At 40.9% G+C, this 21,258-nt stretch overlaps 1 protein-coding gene across 1 annotated transcript; it reads right to left on the reverse strand.

The window, feature by feature from the left end:
- Positions 1 to 682: 682 nt before the first annotated feature.
- LOC107820385 (G-type lectin S-receptor-like serine/threonine-protein kinase At2g19130) lies at positions 683 to 20,222 on the reverse strand. Its single transcript, XM_075236106.1, has 3 exons — positions 20,046 to 20,222; positions 17,995 to 18,106; positions 683 to 1,536 (listed from the first exon to the last, which is right to left on the reverse strand). Exons 1-3 carry the CDS (start codon positions 20,220 to 20,222, stop codon positions 683 to 685), a joined length of 1,143 nt encoding a protein of 380 aa, XP_075092207.1.
- Positions 20,223 to 21,258: the final 1,036 nt, after the last annotated feature.

Raw genomic sequence — 21,258 nt, forward strand, 5'->3', positions numbered from 1 at the left:
TCTATTTTGAAAATTTTGAATTATTTTTAACCGAATCTCCCCCTTTATCCGTACCTTTATGCTTAACCGAGTATCTAAAATTTTAGATTATGAAGGATACGACCATTAGATCCAAGCCCAGATCGGATACCCGCACCTGAGTCTGGGAAACATAGCTCATTACCTCAATCGGATTGAGAAAGTCCTTTGGAATTAAGTCCAAAAAGGGATAAATAAAAAATCTTCCATTCAGTAAATACCTGCTCTTATTGCCATTCTTCTTCTTCTTCTACTAAAGTAGATGTAGCTAAAGCTGCCTATCAGTAGAGCCATAAAAGTTGTTATGGATGAAAGTAAAGCTATCAGCTTCATCGATCTCGTAGCCTTAGTTTGAGCTGAAAGTAGAGAGCCAAGAACAAGTTAGATATATTTAACATCTATCTTGAAGGATTTGATATTTTTACTTTGTTCGCTAACTCCTCAACAAAGAAAAAGGAATAAGAGAATCATTGTCATAGGTGTTAATATTAATAAGGAATTGTATCCACAACATAGTGCTTTTTACCATTATGAATTAAAGAATTAAGATAAGTTATTCTTGTATGCTATTCTAACCTTCAGGTGAGCCACGTTTGACAAAGATAGTCCTTCCTGTTTCATCTTCGCTGAGCTGTTCCAAATTGAACAGATCCCCTGCCCAAATTTAACAGTTACTGGAACCATCATAAGTATAAGCATTACAAGAGCAACTGTTGAAACATGTAGATCTACACTGTGAGGCGTCCTCAACTGTGACATTAGTATATTGTGGAATAGGTAATCTCATAGTAAAATTCATCCAAAAACTGTCATTGTCTTCAGCAATGTCACTGCATTGCAACTTTCCAATTCTTACACAGCCACCTGAATAATTTTTCGAGTTCCATTCACCAGTTGATCTTGGCTTGAAACCGCTCAAACAATTGCAGGATGCGTTAGCATTACTGCAAACCCCGAACGCCCCACAACTAGCATAAACCTCACATCGTTCTCTAGGCAGTGACCAGAGTAGAGTCCAAGCAATGGAACTATCCGACCATGATAGTTGTTGAACTTGTCCTGAGAGACCCATGTTCCACCTTGATGCGATTGCCCTATTAAAAGGGGAATATGTAAAATATAGCTCGTTCTCATTGTCTGTATAGCTGTAATTGTATACTGTGTTCAGCCAGTCAGGCACTGAGCTGAATATACGACCATTCCATGAACCACTAGCCCAATACCGTGTAGTCCTTTTCCATTTAAGAACAAACTGACCATGTTTTGGGTCCAGTTCCAGAGAAAACAATCCTGGTGCCGGATCATAAAAATGCTTCCATGAAGTTAGAACACTTTTTTTTTGGGTACGTTTGTCATATCCAAGCTTAGCACCAGGCAATAACGTGTCCGTTGGGTAGTCAAAACTTTGCCAAAGTAGTAAGGGTGCTGACGAATTGGACATATCCCTCAAAATCAAATTTCCATCATCATGAAGAACTGCTGTTACTGAAATATTTCGAACGACGTTCCCAGAAAGTGCTGACCAAATTGAGTCATGATTTTTATCAAGAAGGACCAAGTTGCCTTGAATAATGAATGGTTGTCACACCTCCTTTTTACACACCCGAAGGTAGTACAAGAGAGTTTTTCCAATTAAAGTGACATTATTCGAAATGAGATTAATTTATTCAATTTTGTTCAGAGTCGCCACTTGGGATAGTTTATTTGGTGTCCCAAGTCACCGATTTATTTTAAATCCAAAATCGAGGTAAATTTCGACTTTCCTTTTTGAGGTCTGCGAACCAGAAATTTTGAATAAGGAACTCTGTTAACCCGGGGAAGGTGTTAGGCATCCCCGGATTCCGTGGTTCTAGCACGGTCGCTTAAACTATTATAACTGGCATATTATCTGATTTTAATACATGTTTTAAACTATTGTGCATTTTTACCTTATAACCGCTTTTATTTAATTATTGTTACATATTGTGAATCATGTCACGAGAACCGTACTCACGATCTACAACACGTTTAATTTTTTTTTATATAGATTAAATTGTGGTCGGGTCACATAATTGTACCTCCGGATTTTAGTAACTAGGTGTCACAAACTACGTTACGGGAACCGTACCCGTAGCTATGACAATTATTCAATTAACGCACCTAAAGTAAACTACGAAAGTTCAAGCCAATTTCTATTTTTTTTAGCTTGCGTTTTCTATCTCTTTTATACATGCACGAAGATATACATACTTCAAAAGTTTTTGTAAAAAAGGAAGATATATATTTAAATTTGCTCGACTTATGTAACTTAATGTACAAGTCATGAAAATACATAGACTAGTAAAAAAAAGGATTGGATAAATCAGGAGGCAAAAAGTCCAAGAACAAGAAAACGTGAGGCAGAGAGGATAGGGGGACAAATTTTGACGTTAAACTAATCAAATAAATAAAGTAGATTGTGGTTGTAAAAGCTGGAGTGCACAAACAACTCATTAACAAACTATTGAGGAATCATTATGCCTACGAGTTGAAACATGTGATACTATATATCTTTATATTTTTGCTACTAAAAAAAACTATATACCTCATGATGCCGCTTATCTTATTTCTGAAAGTGGAGTATAGAATATAATTTACGGCTTGTTTGCTATTAAAAGATAACCATTGCTGGCCATCAGATCCTCGATTTAAGAGCAAATTTGCTTGAATTTTACTCTCTTCCTCGATGACAAGAAGTGGAAATTAAAGAAAATGAGTAAAGACTCCCAAAGCAAATAACAGATTCAAAAATCTTTACAGCATTTACTTCGTCAACATTTAATCTAAAGTTTAACATTTTCGATTCATTACACTACTTTATTCAAATGGAAACCAAACATTCATCCATGACACACTAGAATAGCAGAAATCGTATTTTTGAGCAAATCCAAAAATCTAAAAGGAATTCAATAACTTTATATAGCCATTCAGCAAAACATAATACAAAGGATTTGGGACTGACCTAACAGAGTTAAGCGGACACCAAGAGATAAGCCAAAGAAAAGCAGAATCCAAATCACATGAGGAGCTCAAGAAGCAATTTCAACAGTAGTAACAGAGCAGCAAACCTTTACCCGAATCCAGCTGAAAATTTTGAATTTTGAAGCCTTTGCTTTCAGCTCTTTTGAGTGTGAAGAACTTTCAAAGTGAGTCTCTCAAATGTTGGGTGTGAATTCAGGTGTGCATTTTCAAAGAAGCTTTCGTGGTAAAATGAGTGTGTGCGACCGTTTTTCTTGGGAAGAAAAGGTGAGATCTGCTGTATTTGTCTGTTGCTTGGAGAAAAAATCCAACAAGAAGAAGTGAGCTCTCTTATAAAATGTGCCCTTTTCTATATATAATTTTTTTAAGGTGAGGTCTTGATGTGTGTGTTATAAGTAGAGAGAATGATGAAGAGTGGGTGGAGAAAATATTTTTTGGAGAGAGTGGGGAACATGATTGGGAAAAGTGGGGAGAGTGGGGATCATGAGTGAGGAAAATGGGGAAAGTGGGTAGTGAGTAGAGAAAGTGGGGAAAGTGGGTAGTGAGTGGAGAAAGTGGGGAACATGAGTGAGGAAAATGGGAAAAGTGAGTAGTGAGTGGAGAAAGTGGGGAAAGTGGGTAGTGAGTGGAGAAAGTGGGAAAAGTGGGGAACATGAGTGGGGAAAATGGGGAAAGTGAGTAGTGAGTGGAGAAAAGTAGGAATAAATTCAAACATGGTCAAAAATAAGCTGCTCACAGCTGTCCCTCTTTGCTCGAAAACATGAAGAGTTTTCGGGCAAAGATAAAGTGAGCAACTACAAGCAATTTTTGCCCGTTTGAAACTCCATTTGGAAGAATTTTGAAAAAGTTTGACCGAACCTTGCTTCGGAGGTTGCCTACATATCCTTAGCTATAAAGGAATCAAGTCAGTGTAGTTCTGAAAGTTTTGGTAGCTGGGATTACCGGGAAACTGTGGTTTCACTGCTGTTGCTGTTGTTTCTGCTTGCTGAGCTCCTTATTACACAAAAAAAATGGAAAAATAAAAAGCTAAACTAGCTAAGCCTATCAACTATGAGTTACAAGATTCTCATCTATAAGTCTCTTGAAGCTTGATCTTGAGTCTTAGCTGGTTCTTGCTGTTGGACTCCGATCTGAATCTTGATGCTCGTTAGCTGCAATCGTTGGTACATTCTTCAGCTTTTGGATCAAGGCAGGACATGCGAAGCTTGTGGCTTCAATCCTATCTTAAGTCGTCCGCATCTTTTCTCCGCTTCTGCACTTTAGAGCTCACTTCTTTTTTCTTGTTTTTCTTTTCTTTTATTTGAAAAGAGACTTCTTCTTTTGGTCGCCTCGAAACTTGTCCCTCAAGGTAAAACCTGCTTAGGCACCAAAACAAACAAACGAACAAAATTTTTCTGCCCCAATTTTCACTAGGAAAATTTTGTGAGTTATTGCAACAAAATCTAAATTATTTCTTTATTGAAAGCAATAAAATCGGGATTGTGTATCCTAGAGAAAAAGAGATTAGGGAATGGAGACCCTATATCTAAAATGAAATCAAATGGGGATCGGAGGCCCCAAGTTGGAAAGATTACCAGGTTATGCTGGAAAAATGATTGGATTATGCCGGAAAGGTCCTCGAGTTATGCCAGGGAAGACCACGGGTTATGCCGGGAAAGTCATCAGGTTATGCCGGGAAAGTCATTGGATTATGCCGGAAATAAAAAAGGTCCTCGGATTATGTCGGGGAGGTCCACGGTTTATGCCGGGAAATTCATCGGGTTATGCCGGGGAGGTCCATGAGTTATGCCGGGAGAAAAGAAAAAAAAGGTCCCTGGGTTATGCCAGGGAGGTCCATGGTTTATGCCGGGAGGAAAAGAAAAAGGTCCCTGGGTTATGCCAGGTAAGTCCACGGGTTATGCCGGGAGGAAAAGAAAAAGGTCCCTGGGTTATGCCAGGGAGGTCCACGGGTTATGCCGGGAGAGTCATCGGGTTATGCCGGAAAAGAAAAAGGTCATCGGGTTATGCCGGGGAGGTCCACGGGTTATGCCGCGAAAGAAAAAAAAGTCATCGGGTTATGCCGGGGAGGTCCACAGGTTATACCGGAAAAGTTCATCGGGTTATGCCAGAAAAGAAAAAAGGTCCTCGGGTTATGCCGGGGAGATCCACGGGTTATGCCGGGAAAGTCATCGGGTTATACCGGAGAAAGGAAAAGGTCTTCGGGTTATGACGGGGATCAACTAGAGAGTGGAACTTAATACTAAAAGAGATTACCAGGTTATGCTGGCAGTGACTAGGGAATGAGACCCTAGCTGGGAAAAGATTACCAGGTTATGCTGGCATCGACTAGGGAATGGGATCCTATGTTGGAAAGGACGTAGCTGGAAATTGGAGACCCTATGCTACCATGATTTTGAATTTCTCTTCTTCTTCTTTTTATTTTTATTTTTTATCAATCTTCATTTTATTTTTATTTTTATTTTTATTTTTATTTTTATTTTTATTTTTATTTTTTTTATTTTTTTATTTTATTTTTTATTTTTGAGTTTAAGAAAATGAGTAAAAATGCAGGAAAGAATTGGGAGGAGACTTTCCTTTTGGGTTGATTATTGCAGCATAGTTATTTCTAACCCTTGCGCATTTCCTTTTGGTTGCACCTGCTTTTTGCATGGTTGCTTTGGATTGCACCTGTTTCAATTTTTCAAACAAAGAACAACTATTAGTTTGAAACGGTGGTCGGTTTTATGGCCTTCATTGTTTTTGATCACTTAATCTCGGCGTAGCGCTTTTGGTGAGAATCTCTGCAGTTTGCTGAAGATTAATCTCTCTCCTAAAACCGAGGAACTCAACTTTCCAAACTTTCCAAACGGCGGTTCAACCGTGCGGGGCTTTGGCCCTTTCACTTTAATCCACCTCTAGGGCTTTGACTTCAAATTTCTTTCCATTTTCAATAACTCTGATTTTGGAGCATCGACTATTATGGCCAGTCGGGATCGACTTGATGCACCCGCTGAGGCTGGAGTACTTTTCTTTGAACTTGGTTTTTATCAAGCAGAACTATGTAAAACCAATCTTGCCACCTTTTCTTTGTATTAGTTACGGAACAGAGTTAGACCGAAAGATGTTCAAGGAAAAGTAAACAAAGGACAAGAAAATGAATTTAAAAGAGAAGCATCCCTTTCGGGGAGGAAGGACAGACTTATCTGAGGTGCATGCAGACTTCAAATAGACATGACATACTTCTTGGACTAGACAACTGATCCGCACAAATATCCTATCTTCTCATAAACCCATTGCGACCTGTGTTTCAAAACCGAGAAACCTTGCCAGGACTCTTTCAATACCAATGGTGGTGAGGGGTTTCTTCTTTTCGATCGATGACGCCCTTTGTGGGTTTTCACCAATCGGTCTCTCTCATTTCTCTTCTTACCGCCGCCTTATAGTGCTCGTTACGAGTTTTCACTAACAAGACTCTCTCATTTTCGATTTCTCTGCTCGCCATTGCCTTATGGTGCCCGTAGGTTTTCACCAATAAGACTCTCTCATTTTATTTCTCTCATCTTGATTGCATCAGATCCAAGCAACTGCGTTCTTTGATTTTGAAAAACCTTTTGCCGATTGATCGAAAGGACTTGAAACAGGTTTGGGTAAAAAGAACTTGGATCGAATTACAAATTTGGAACCGTTCGGGTGGGTTCATCGCCGAATTATTATAACGTCTGCCCCAGTTTCACTTTTGGGGAAATTTAGATTTTTGTTTTGGTGTGACTGAACCCCAGGGAGAGGCTGCCTACGTATCCTTTCGGAATCAAGTCGAACGTAGTTCAAGAAACTTTGTTTTTGATTTTTCTTTTGTTTTTTCTGTTTTGTTTTGTTTTCTCTTTTTTTAATGACACTTTCAGGTTCCAAAGAGGGTAATGAAAGAAAGGTAAGTGGCTCAAAGGGTTAGCAAAGGATTGGAGTGTTTAGGGTAGCGAGAATGAAAGCCTTCGTCATCCCAATCGGATAATGTTATTGCTGCAGAAGGATTAGACATAGTACCTTTTGACTGCATCTGCATTTACAGCTGTTTCAAAGTCATTTCCTTCAATATCTCCCAGATACAATGCCCCTTTTGGCAACAATTTTCTGATGATGTATGGGGGAGAATACGCCTTAAGACAAGTTGCCCCACTTCAAAGTTTCTAGGCCGCACTTTCTTGTTGTAGGCACGAGCCATTCTTTGTTGATACAACTGCCCGTGGTAGACTGCAGTCATTCGCTTTTCATCGATCAGGGTTAACTGTTCCAAACGGGTTTTGACCTACTCACTGTCTTCAATTTCAACTTCAACAATGATCCGGAGAGAAGAGATTTCAACTTCCACGGGTATTACGGCTTCCGTGCCATAACCCAAAAGGTACGGGGTTGCTCCGACCGATGTGCGCACAGTAGTGCGATACCCCAATAATGCAAACGACAACTTTTCATGCCACTGCTTGGAACTTTGAATCATCTTTCTCAAAATCTTTTTGATGTTCTTGTTTGCTGCTTCGACGGCACCATTGGCTTTGGGACAATAAGGAGTAGAGTTCCAATGCGTTATCTTGAATTGTTCACATATCTCTCTCATCAAATAACTATTCAAATTTGGAGTATTATCCGTAATGATAGTGTTACATCTCACATTTTCGTACGTTAAAAGTTTCGTCTTCGGTCAACTAACGTAGAATCGGGGAGGAGATCATCTTGAAGTTAACGTATTAACAAGCAATAAATAAGTGTTATGAGGGATAAACGGGTACACGGATTAACGAAAACAAGTTTCGTTGAAAGTGGACAATTTGGAATAAAATGTGGGTCAAGCGATAATACCCGAAAATTATAAACTAGTACCATGTAAGGTACCATATGACCACGGTAGTGTAATATATAATGTATATATATGAAGTATTTTGAAAATAAATAGAATTTTAAGTAATTTGTGATAATTCTTAAATTATGCGGGTAATAGATTAATTATCGGGTAACGAAACATTACTTGGTTAACTAATAAGTGGATAAAAAAAATTAACAAAAACTTACTCTAAAAACGTGGCAGTAGACTACCACTTAAGCATATGACTCATGGTCATATATGCTTCATACTAAGTAACGTGTAAATTACATAACTCATAAGAATGAGTCATCTTCTAAAAGCTTGCTCAACATTTAAGTGCTTGGTCTCTTGTGGGAAAGAAATGATTAGTACGTCCAAGATTTGGTCACAAGTCTTAAGCTTCTGCCTTTAATACACAAGGACAAGCAATCTTTTAAAGTTCCACAACAGAGATTAAACCCAGTACACAAAAACGCTAGGAGCAGAACAAATTCGTCCACGAATTCAAGGAATCCAAATGTAAATTTTGGAGAAGCAGATTCGTTTAAATAATTTCAGGAACAGGTATGTTAAGGCCCTCCCTTCTTTCTTTTGGCATGGTTTAGATTATGCGAAAGAAACGAGCAGATACACGGTTCCTATAAATTATTCTATTCATAGAAATAGTAAGGGTGACTATATTCTTGATTCCCCATGAGAATTATTATTTCCTTCTGTTCATGGGTCTCAAAATAATACGCAGTTGGAAAAAATTTATCCGGAAGGAATATTGAGATTATTACGTATTTTTCATGCATTTCGTACATGTGCATTGACCCATGACATTATATACTCGTATATTTGTAAATATATGTATATGGGATATGGCAAAAGGTTACGGCGTTATATACGCAAGACCACCTGATCAGCTGGTCTATGATAATGATGTTGCCCACAGTGGCTGAAATATGATTCAAACGGCATTATATACGCATAAAGGGGTATGTATTCAAATGGCGTTATATACGCATATATATGTATGTGTTCAAACGGCGTTATATACGCATATATATGTATGTATGTATATGTATGTATATATATGTATATGGGATATGGGAATGGTTATGGCGTTATATACGCACCACCACTTAATCAGCTGGTATATGATTATGACGTTGCCCACAGTGGCCGATATGATGTGATGGAATGCCCTTAGAGACTGATGATATTATGTAAATCCATACTTATGCATGGCTTGGCATTTACACGCACGTGCATCACATTATAAACGTTTCAAAATATACAAAGTTATTCAGATTTAAAGATGTGTTTCAGTATTCCATGTTTCATCTATGTCTATTACGTACTAATTTTCATGCCTTACATACTCGGTACATTTTTCGTACTGACTCCCTATTCCACGGGGCCTGCGTTTCATGCCTGCAGGTGCAGGTAGGCAAGCTGACGGTCCTCCTTCTTAGGATCCCTGATCAGCGAGAGTTGGCATGCTCCATTTGATTCGGAGCTACTTTTGATATTGGTACGATACGTTTGTACATATATATGTATATGAGTATGACATGGATCAGTCCTGTCTTTGTACAGTTATGTTTCTGTTAGAGGTCTGTAGACTGTATGTCTAGTTGGGTTATACGTGGCCTTGTCGGCTTTTAGTTTTTGATGTATAGTTGTCTATAGTAGCCTTGTCGGCTCGCCCACTGTATTCTGTCTGTATACGTACATATGCCATGATGGCAGGCTTCTTTCACGTATGTTAATTTTGTAATGCAGCAGATGTTATTCAGGTTCATATTTTAGACGTATACTTAGGGGTGTTTGATTGGTAAGACTCAGGCGCTCATCGAGGCCCATCGATTTGGGTCGTGACAAAAGTGATATCAGAGTAGTTCTGTCCTAGGATTGTCTGTAGACCATATGTAGTAGAGTTTTGTTTATGGGTGTGTCGTGCACCACACTTATAAACAGAAGGCTACAGGACATATAGGATGTTATCCTCTCTTTTATCACAAGATCGTGCAATACAAGAATTCTTGTTCCTAACGATACGTTATATTTTCAGCAATGCCTCCAAAGAGTACGGCCACCTAGAAGGGAAAGTCCATGGCTGGTGAGACTACTAGTCGAGCACCACGAGTTACCAAGGCTCGGGAAGAATCTCATGGTGAGGTTCCATCTCAGACTTCACATACCCCGCCTTTTCCAGAAGAGTTCTGTAGGGCACCAGCTCCAACACCCGCCCCTATACATTCAGCACCTCAGCAGGATACGCCAGGTCAGGAGATGAGAGATGTTGTTCAGTTATTTACCCGATTAGTAGCCGCACAGGCTCGACGTCAGGAAGCAGGTATTTGTCACACAGATAGGTCCGTGAGCGCGAGGGTTCGTGACTTTATTAATTTAGACCCTCCGGTATTCACTGGAGCAGACCCGAATGAGGACCCTCAAGTATTTATTGATAGAGTACAGAGGACGTTACGGGTAATGAAGGCCACTAAGACTGAGTCAGTTGAGCTAGCTTCCTATAGGCTCCGAGATGTTGCAGTTAATTGGTACGAGTCTTGGGAATTGTCCAGAGGTGAGAATTCCCATCCCGCGGCATGGCAGGAGTTTACAGAAGCTTTTTTTGTCATTATCTGCCACCAGAGCTTAGGCGAGCCAGAGTTGATAGGTTCTTGACCCTTCGGCAGGGAAACATGAGTGTTCGGGAGTACTGTATTCAGTTTGATTCGTTGGCTAGGTATGCACCCACTATTGTATCTAAGATGGAGGATCGGGTTCACCGGTTCGTGATGGGGTTAGAACCTTACTTGCTTAACGATTGTATGTCGGTTTCACTTTATCCAGATATGGATATTTCTCGTATTCAGGCATATGCTCAAGGTGTAGAGGAGCGTAAACAGAAACAGAGGGCCGATCGTGAGCATGATAAGGCCCACAATAAGAGTGCGAGGTCTTCGGGTCCTTCTGGTGATCGAGATGGTCAGAGGCAACAGTATTCGAGATATCCATCCCAGCCCTCGGCTAGCGCGCCCCCTCAGTTTGGAGGAAAGAGATTTGATCGTTCTACATATTCAGGGCCTGGCCAGAATTTTAGGGCCTCAAGTTTTCAGTATAGGGGTAAGTCAAATCAGATGAGGCCACCCTTACCACGATGTACTCAATGTGGTAAGCAGCATACCAGGCAGTGCCGTATGGGGTCAGGTGCATGTTATACTTGTGGTCATCCGGGCCACGTTATGAGGGATTGTCCGATGAGAGGTGATGCAAGCATAGCTCAGCTAGGGGGATCTATGGCTGGATCATCATCATCGTACGCCCCCTAGGCAAAGTCCCCAAGCACCAATGAGTCGTGGTAGAGGTAGAGGCGGAGCATCTAGCTCGAGCAGCCCTCAGAACCGCATTTATGCATTAGCAGGACGACAGGACCAAGAGTCATCGCCTGATGTTGTTACAGGTATATTATCAGTCTCCTCATATGATATATATGCACTAATTGATCCAGGTTCTACCTTATCATACGTTACTCCGTTGATTGCTAGTAAGTTTGAAATAAAACCTGAATCGGTTAAACCTTTTGAGGTGTCTACACCTGTTGGGGACTCGGTGATAGCTAAGCAGGTATATAGGGATTGCATAATAATAGTTCATGGTCGACCTACCTTAGCAGACTTAATCGAGTTAGATATGGTAGAATTTGATGTTATAATGGGGATGGATTGGTTGGCTTCTGGTCATGCCAATGTTGATTGTAGATCGAAGATAGTTCGATTTCAATTTCCGGAGGAGCCTATTTTGGAGTAGAAAGGTAACACGGCATCGCCGAGAGATATATTTATTTCCTATCTCAAGGCAAAGAAGATGATCAGAAAGGGCTGTATTTATCACTTAGTTCGGGTTCAGGATGTGGAAGTAGAGTCACCAACTATTCAGTCCATCCCTATGGTAAATGAGTTTCCAGATACCTTCCCTGATGAACTTCTGGGTCTCCCGCCAGAGCGAGAAATTGAGTTTTCTATTGACCTACTACCAGATACTCACCCAATATCTATTCCTCCCTATAGAATGGCCCCCGCAGAGCTGAAAGAATTGAAAGAACAACTAAAGGACTTGCTTGGAAAAGGTTTTATCAGACCTAGTACGTCCCTGTGGGGAGCACATGTGTTGTTTGTAAGGAAGAAAGATGGTTCCTTAAGAATGTGTATTGATTATAGGCAACTGAATAAGGTGACGATCAAGAATAAGTACCCGCTCCCGAGGATTGATGACTTATTTGATCAGTTGCAAGGTGCCAAGTGGTTTTCAAAGATAGACTTGAGGTCCGGGTACCACCAAGTAAGGGTTAAGGATGAAGATATTCCGAAGACAGCGTTCAGGACTAGATATGGGCATTTTGAGTTTCGGGTTATGTCGTTCGGTCTAACCAATGCCCCAGCAGTATTCATGGATTTGATGAACTGTGTGTTCAGGCCTTTCTTAGATCTGTTTGTAATTATATTTATTGACGATATACTGGTATATTCTCATTCAGAGGATGAGCATGCTGGTCATCTGCGTACGGTGCTCAGAGTTCTACAAGAAAGGAAGTTGTATGCAAAATTTTCTAAGTGTGAATTCTGGTTGAACTCTGTAACTTTCCTTGGGCATATCATTTCAGGTGAAGGCATCCTGGTGGATACACAAAAGATTGAGGCAGTAAAGACTTGGCCTAGGCCCACAACACCAACGGAGGTTCGTAGTTTTCTTGGGTTGGCAGGTTATTACAGGAGATTTGTGGAAGGATTTTTTTCCCTTTCAGCACCTTTAACAAAGTTGACTCAGAAGGGGGCAAAATTTCAATGGACTGATGCTTGTGAACGGAGTTTCCAGGCATTAAAGGATAGGTTAACTTCAGCACCGGTTCTCACGCTCCCAGAAGGGACCGATGGTTATGTTATCTATTGTGATTCTTCAGGCGTTGGTTTGGGTTGTGTGCTGATGCAGCATGGTAAGGTTGTGGCTTATGCTTCTAGACAACTAAGAAAGTACGAAAATAACTACCCGACCCATGATTTAGAGTTAGCTGCGGTGATTCATGCACTAAAGATGTGGAGGCACTACTTGTATGGCATTCATGTTGATATTTATACGGATCATAAGAGCCTCCAGTACATCTTCAAGCAAAGGGAATTGAATCTTCGTCAAAGGAGATGGTTGGAGCTACTTAAAGACTATGATGTTAATATTTTATACCATCCGGGGAAGGCAAACGTAGTTGCCGATGCACTCAGCCATAGATCTATGGGTAGCCTGTTGTATTTGCAGCAAGAAAAGAGGGGAATAGCCTATGAGGTTCATCAGCTAGCTAGTCTTGGAGTTAGGTTATTGGACTCAGGTGACACTGGAATTACTCTTCAGGATACGGCAACATCATCTTTAGTAACTGAAGTGAAGGAACACCAATACGAGGACCATGTGCTAATTCATTATAGAGATACCACTCTTCAGAAGGAGAAGACACAGTTTGAAATTACCGAAGATGGGGTCCTCAGATACCAAGGGCGATTATTTGTGCCTAATGTTGCGGGGTTGCGTCGGCAGGTCATGGGAGAAACCCACTATTCCCGTTATTCTATCCATCCAGGAGCGACAAAGATGTATCACGACATCAGGGAAATATATTGGTGGGACGGAATGAAAAAGGACATAGCTGAATTTGTTGCTCAATGCCCTAACTGTCAGCAGGTTAAGATTGAGCATCAAAAACCTGGTGGATTATTGCAGGCTATGGAGATTCCGACTTGGAAATGGGAAATAATCAATATGGACTTCATCATAGGCTTACCTCGTACCCAGCGTAAGTTCGATTCGATATGGGTGATTGTTGATAGGCTCACAAAGTCAGCCCATTTTTTCTTCCCGTTAGAACTACATACTCCTCAGAAGATTATGTGAGGCTTTATATTAAGGAGATAATACGACTGCATGGTGTACCTGTATCTATTATCTCAGATAGAGGAGCTCAATTTATAGCTAACTTCTGGAGATCCTTCCAAAAGGGATTGGGGACTCAAGTAAGCCTTAGTACAGCATTTCATCCCCAGACAGACGGACAGGCTGAGCGTACAATTCAAACACTGGAGGATAGGTTGCGAGCTTGTGTAATAGACTTCAAAGGTAGCTGGGATAATCATCTTCCGCTTATTGAGTTCGCATATAATAATAGCTACCATTACAGCATTCAGATGGCTCTATACGAAGCCCTTTATGGACGAAAGTGTAGGTTGCCTATAGGGTGGTTCAACGTTGGAGAATCTGGATTACACGGGCCAGACCTGGTTCAGCAAGCCATAGGAAAAGTAAAGCTTATCCGGGATCGACTATTGACAGCTCGAAGTCATCAGAAGTCATATTCAGACGTGCGACGTCGAGATTTAGAGTTCGGGGTTGATGACTGGGTATTCTTGAAGGTGTCACCTATGAAGGGTGTGATGAGATTTGGCAAAAAGGGTAAACTTAGCCCACGGTATATTGGGCTTTATAAGATCATTCGGAGGGTGGGCCGAATAGCTTATGAGTTAGAATTGCCCTCACAATTGGAGTCTGTCCATCCAGTTTTTCATGTATCTATGTTACGAAAGTACATTGGCGATCCTGCCCGAGTGGTACCTACGAATGATGTACAGATTACAGAGGACTTGTCAAATGAGGAAATTCCAGTTGCCATTCTAGACCGACAAATCCGCAAGCTACGGAATAAGGAGGTAGCCTCTGTGAAAGTGCTTTGGAGGAACAACAATGTAGAAGAAATGACGTGGGAGGCCGAGGAAGACATGAAGTCTAGATATCCCTACCTATTTCCTCTTCCAGAGAAGGGTCTAACTGAGACGTCACAACCTCAAGGTGCGTGTATAAATTCTTCTATTGATTATTGTCATTGTCCTGTGTGTCGTTGAATTATTAAGCTTCTACGGGGAGAGTTGGTAGTAGTATTGTTACAAAAGGCGAACTTGCCAAAGTTATATGGATCACGGAGAGTGAAACATTCGAGGACGAATGTTTCTAAGGGGGGAAAGATGTTACATCTCGCATTTTCGTACGTTAAAAGTTTCGTCTTCGGTCAACTAACGTAGAATCAGGGAGGAGATCATCTTGAAGTTAACATATTAACAAGCAATAAATAAGTATTATGAGGGATAAACGGGTACACAGATTAACAAAAACAAGTTTCGTTGAAAGTGGACAATTTGGAATAAAATACGAGTCAAGCGATAATACCCGAAAATTATAAACTAGTACCATGCAAGGTACCATATGACCACGGTAGTGTAATATATAATGTATATATATGAAGTATTTTAAAAATAAATAGAATTTTAAGTAATTTGTGATAATTCTTAAATTATGCGGGTAATAGATTAATTATCGGGAAACGAAACATTACTCGGTTAATTAATAAGTGGATAAAAAAAATTAACAAAAACTTACTGTAAAAACGTGGCAGTAGACTACCACTTAAGCATATGACTCATGGTCATATATGCTTCATACTAAGTAACGTGTAAATTACATAACTCATAAGAATGAGTCATCTTCTAAAAGCTTGCTCAACATTTAAGTGTTTGGTCTCTTGTGGGCAAGAAATGAGTAGAACGTCCAAGATTTGGTCACAAGTCTTAAGCTTCTGCCTTTAATACACAAGAACAAGCAATCTTTTAAAGTTCCACAACAGAGATTAAACCTAGTACACAAAAACGCTAGGAGTAGAACAAATTCGTCCAAGAATTCAAGGAATCCAAATGTAAATTTCGGAGAAGCAGATTCGTTTAAATAATTCCAGAAACATGTATGTTAAGGCCCTCCCTTATTTCTTTTGGCATGGTTTAGATTATGCGAAAGAAACGAGCATATACACGGTTTCTATAAATTATTCTATTTCATAGAAATAGTAAGGGTGACTATATTCTTGATTCCCCATGAGAATTATTATTTCCTTCTGTTCATGGGTCTCAAAATAATACGCAGTTGGAAAAAATTTATCCTGAAGGAATATTGAGATTATTACATATTTTTCATGCCGTATATGTGCATTGACCCATGACCAGATAACGTTATATACGCGTATATTTGTAAATATATGTATATGGGATATAGAAAAAGGTTACGGCGTTATCAGCTGGTAATGATGATGATGTTGCCCACAGTGGCTGAAATATGATTCAAATGGCATTATAAATGCATATATGGGTATGTATTCAAATGGCGTTATATACGTATATATATGTATGTATTCAAACGGCGTTATATATATATATATATATATATATATATATATATATATATATATATATATATATATATATATATATATATATATATATGTATATGGGATATGGGAATGGTTATGGCATTATATACGCACCACCACCTGATCAGCTGGTATACGATTATGACGTTGCCCACAGTGGCCGATATGATGTGATGGGATGCCCTCAGAGGCTGATGATATTATGTAAATCCATACCTATGCATGGCTTGGCATTTACACGCACGTGCATGACGTTATAAACGTTTCAAAATATACAAATTTATTCAGATTTAAAGATGTGTTTCAGTATTCTATGTTTCATCTAGTTCTATTACGTACTAATTTCCATGCCTTACATACTCAGTACATTTTTCGTACTGACGCCCTATACCACGGGGCCTGCGTTTCACGCCCGCAGGTGCAGGTAGGCAAGCTGACGGTCCTCCTTCTTAAGATCTCTGATCAGCGAGAGTTGGCATGCTCCATTTGATCTGGAGCTACTTTTGATATTGGTATGATACGTTTGTACATATATATATATATATATATATGAGTATGACATGGCTCAGTCCTGTCTTTGTACAGTTATGTTTCTGTTAGAGGTCTGTAGACAGTATGTCTAGTTGGGTTATACGTGGCCTTGTCGGCTTTCAGTTTTTGATGTATAGTTGTCTATAGCAACCTTGCCGACTCGCCCACTGTATTCTGTCTGTATACGTACATATGCCTTGATGGCAGGCTTCTTTCACGTATGTTAATTTTGTAATGCAGCAGATGTTATTCAGGTTCATATTTTAGACGCATGCTTAGGGGTGTTTGATTGGTAAGACTCAGGCGCCCGTCACGGCCCATCGGTTTAGGTCGTGACAGATAGTTGCAGGACTACCAAAATGGTAGATGAGGTTGGAATGCACGAAGTCTACTACAGTTTTCTTGGTGACATATTTGAGGGTAATTGCTTCAACCCACTTTGTGAAGTAGTCGATAGCGACCAATATGAATCTATGCCCATTTGAAGCTTTCGGCTCAATCGGCCCAATGACGTCCATACCCCAGGCAACAAATGGCCAAGGTGCTGACATGGGATGCAGTTCTGTAGGCGGTGCATGAATCAAGTCACCGTGCACCTGACATTGGTGACATTTTCGGACGAAACTGAAGCAGTCCTTTTCCATAGTCATCCAGTAATAGCCTGCTCGTAGGATTTTCTTTGCAAAAAGATACCCATTCATGTAGGGTACGCACACTCCTGCATGTACATCATACATGATTCTTCCGGCTTCTTTGACATCAACACATCTTAACAAGTTGAGGTCTGGAGTCCTTTTGTACAAAACATCACTGCTCAGGAAGAAACCACTTATGTATCGTCTGATGGTTCTCTTTTGGTCCCCACTGGCTTGCTCGGGGTACTCTTTAGTTTTCAAAAATCTTTTGATATCATGATACCATGGCTGAATACTTGGTTCTGCCTCAGCCGTTTTACAGTAATCGTGCCTTTCCTAGATTTGGATTTCCAAGGGATCAATGTGGGCATTTCCTGGGTATGGCAGCATCGAGGCCAAAGTAGCAAGTGCATCGGCCAGTTCATTGTGACAACGAGGGATGTACCTGAACTCTATTGTCTTGAATCTCCTGCTAAGATCTTCCACATGTTGCCTGTAGGGAATAAGTTTGACATCTCGAGTCTCCCATTCTCCCTGAGCTTGTCGGATAATCAGATCTGAATCTCCCATGATTAACAATTCTTCGACATCTTGGTCGATTGCCATGTTCATACCTATAATGCAGGCTTCATACTCGGCAATATTGTTTGTGAAGAAAAACCGAAGTCGGGTTGTGGCTGGATAGTGCTGACCAGTGGGTGAGATCAAGATTGTCCCAATTCCAACGCCTTTTGCGTTCACAACTCCATCGAAGAACATTTTCCAAGCACTGGTGTCTTCTGATGTCATCTCGATTGAATTCACCTACTCATATGGAAAGTAAGTACTCAGAGGTTAATATTCATCATCCACAGGGTTTTCAGCTAGGTGATCTGCTAAAGCCTGGGCCTTTATTGTCGTGCGGGTGGCATAGACTATGTCAAACTCAATGAGCAGGATCTGCCATTTTGCTAACCTCCCTGTAGGCATCGGCTTCTGGAATATGTACTTCAAAGGGTCCAACCTGGTAATGAGGTAAGTGGTATAGGCCAACAAGTAATGCCTAAGCTTTTGAGCGACCCAAGTTAGAGCGCAGCAAGTTCTTTCCAACAAAGTGTATTTGGCTTCATAGCTGGTAAACTTCTTGCTCAGATAGTAGATGGCCTGCTCTCTCTTTCCGTCACATCATGTTGCCCGAGGACGCAGCCAAAGGAATTTTCCAAGACTGTCAGATACAAGAACAGAGGCCTTCCTGGTTCAGGTGGGACCAAGACTGGCGGGTTCGACAAATATTCTTTGATTTTGTCAAAGGCTTCTTAACACTCATCCGTCCATTTAATCGCTGCATCTTTCTTTAACAGCTTGAAGATGGGTTCACATGTTGAAGTCAACTGAGCAATGAATCGGCTAATGTAATTCAACCTTCCCAGCAGGCTCATAACCTCTTTCTTGGTTCATGGAGAAGGCAAATCCCGAATAGACTTTATCTTTGTTGGGTCTAGTTCGATGCCTCTCCGACTGACTATAAATCCCAAAAGTTTGCCAGACGGAACTCCGAATGCACATTTCGTCGGATTTAGCTTCAAATCATATTTACGTAGCCGCTCAAAGAATTTTCTTAGGTCCCGAACATGGTCATCCTGGGTTCTGGATTTGATGATCACATCATCCACATACACCTCTATCTCTTGATGCATCATGTCATGAAATATGGCAGTCATGGCCTCATGTAAGTTGCCCCGACATTTTTCAAACCAAAAGGCATGACCCTGTAATAGTAGGTGCCCCAGGGTGTGGTGAAAGCTGTCTTTTTCGCATCTTCTTCATCCATCAACACCTGGTGATATCTTGCATAACAATCCACAAAAGACTGTATTTCATGTTTGGCGCAGTTATCAACAAGGATGTGGATGTTTGGTAGAGGGAAATTGTCCTTAGGGCTTGCTTTGTTCAGATCTCGGTAGTCAACGCACACCCGAATTTTCCCATCTTTCTTTGGCACGGGAACTATGTTAGCCAGCCATATGGTGTATCGGACCACTCGGATCACTCCCGCCTTTAACTGTTTTGTGACCTCTTCTTTAATATTATCACTGATATCAATTTTGAACTTCCTCTATTTTTGCTGGACAGGGGAATAATCGGGGTAGGTTGGAAATTTATGGACCACTAAATCGACACTTAATCCTGGCATGTCATCGTATGACCAAGCAAACATATCTTTGAATTCAAACAAAAGTTGGATCAATGTGTCCCTGGTTCTTTCATCTGGGTGAAAGTTTATCTTGGTTTCTTTGACTTCTTCAGAGCTACCCAAATTAACCGGCTCGGTTTCATTTAAGTTCGGCTTAGGTTTATTCTCAAATTGTTCCAATTCTCGATTTATTTCCTTAAAAGCCTCTTCTTCATCATATTCCATTTCTTGATTTATTATTTCACAATTAGACGACATGTTTGGATCTGGGCATGAATTCCGCAAGCATGTCATGTTATTTAAAGCCGCATTATTAGAACGGGATTCCCGCCTGATTGGGAACGGAGTAGCCTTCCAATTTTGCAACTTGGCATTGGGCCCCATACACAGCACCTCAGCGGTGCTCGAGCCTTCTCCCTGCTGAACCATGTGGGTTTCATACTGCATTTGCCTCATAGCCACACAGATTTCTTCAATTTCCTCGGCCGTGAAGGCCTCATCTTCTTCTTCTTCATTGTACTTGGGCCTGAAAAATGTTCTGTAGAGATGCGGAATTGGCTGAGATAAAACCCAACCATTGCTCTTTCGTTGATTTGCCCACGTCACATCAGCTTCTGTGGCGTGAAAACCCACACCGAAGAACTTCTTGGTGGCAAATAAGGTGATAGGTTCGATGATACCTTGCAATGATGCCCTGAGCCCCTTCCCGGGTTTATAACCATGCCTGATCATTTCCTTGGCAACCATAACTGACGCTTTTGAGAGAAAAGGTTGAGGTCAAGGGCTTCCTTCTTCATATTGGTCTGCGACCACAACCTCGAAAACTTGATAGACTATATGTTCACTACCTTCCCTAGCTTCGAGGCATGGGACCAACGGGTCCCGATAGATCGATTTCTCATCCTCTCCGTGGACTATGATCTCCTGATCTTCATATTCCAATTTCACCATCTGGTGGAGAGTGGAAGGTACGACTCCTGCCGCGTGAATCCAAGGCCTTCCCAAGAGGAAATTATAAGAAGTATCCATGTCTAAGACTTGAAAGGTCACCTCAAAATCCACAGGTCCAATAGTCAAAATCAAATCGATCTCGCCTATGGTGTCTCTTTTGATGCCATCAAAGGCACGAACACAGATGTTGTTGGGCCTGATTCTCTCAGTCTTGATCTCCATTCTTTGCAGAGTTGAGAGAGGGCAGATATCTACTCCGGAACCGCCATCCAGCATGACTCTCTTCACATAGTACCCCTCACATTTAACTGTTAGGTGGAGGGCTTTGTTGTGGGTGGCCCCCTCCGGGGGCAGGTCATTCTTGCTAAAGGAGATCTGATTGATTGTGAAGAATCTTTCTGCCATCCTCTCCAGTTGTTCCACAGTAGTTTCAATCGGAACGTAAGCTTCATTGAGGGTTTTGATCAACACTTTCTGATGTTCAGTTGAATTCATTAATAGAGACAACAAAGAGACCTGAGCAGGAGACTTTCGGAGTTGGTCAATTATCTCGTAGTCCGCAGTTTTCATTTTCCTGAAGAACTCTTCTGCTTCTTCGGCACTAACTGGCATCTTGAGTGGGAAACTCTTCTTCATGGCATTATTCACTTCCTCCAGATTGAGGTATTTCTCAGCCGGGTTAGTTTCATTTACTTCTCCTAGGACATATTTTCCTTTGTAGGTTACTACCGCCTCGTTATAATTCCATGGGATGGCAGTAGGATTTGTCATGGACCTTTGCGGTGCGCGGCCAATAACCACGGGCTCATTCAGCCTTGGTGAAATTATTAGC

Source organism: Nicotiana tabacum, chromosome 18 (assembly GCF_000715075.1).
Source record: "Nicotiana tabacum cultivar K326 chromosome 18, ASM71507v2, whole genome shotgun sequence".
Taxonomy (NCBI): domain Eukaryota; kingdom Viridiplantae; phylum Streptophyta; class Magnoliopsida; order Solanales; family Solanaceae; genus Nicotiana; species Nicotiana tabacum.

Bases quoted from the DNA above. Each gene is read 5' to 3' on its own strand.
- LOC107820385 (XM_075236106.1), bottom strand. From the start codon at position 20,222: ATGGTTGCCAAGGAAATGATCAGGCATGGTTATAAACCCGGGAAGGGG. The intron at 18,107-20,045 runs GTTTTATCTCAG...CCATATGAGTAG, and splicing joins AACGAAAGAGCAATGGTTGG to GTGAATTCAATCGAGATGAC. The intron at 1,537-17,994 runs GTCAGCACTATC...CAATTTGGTCAG, and splicing joins AATCTTGATCTCACCCACTG to CACTTTCTGGGAACGTCGTT.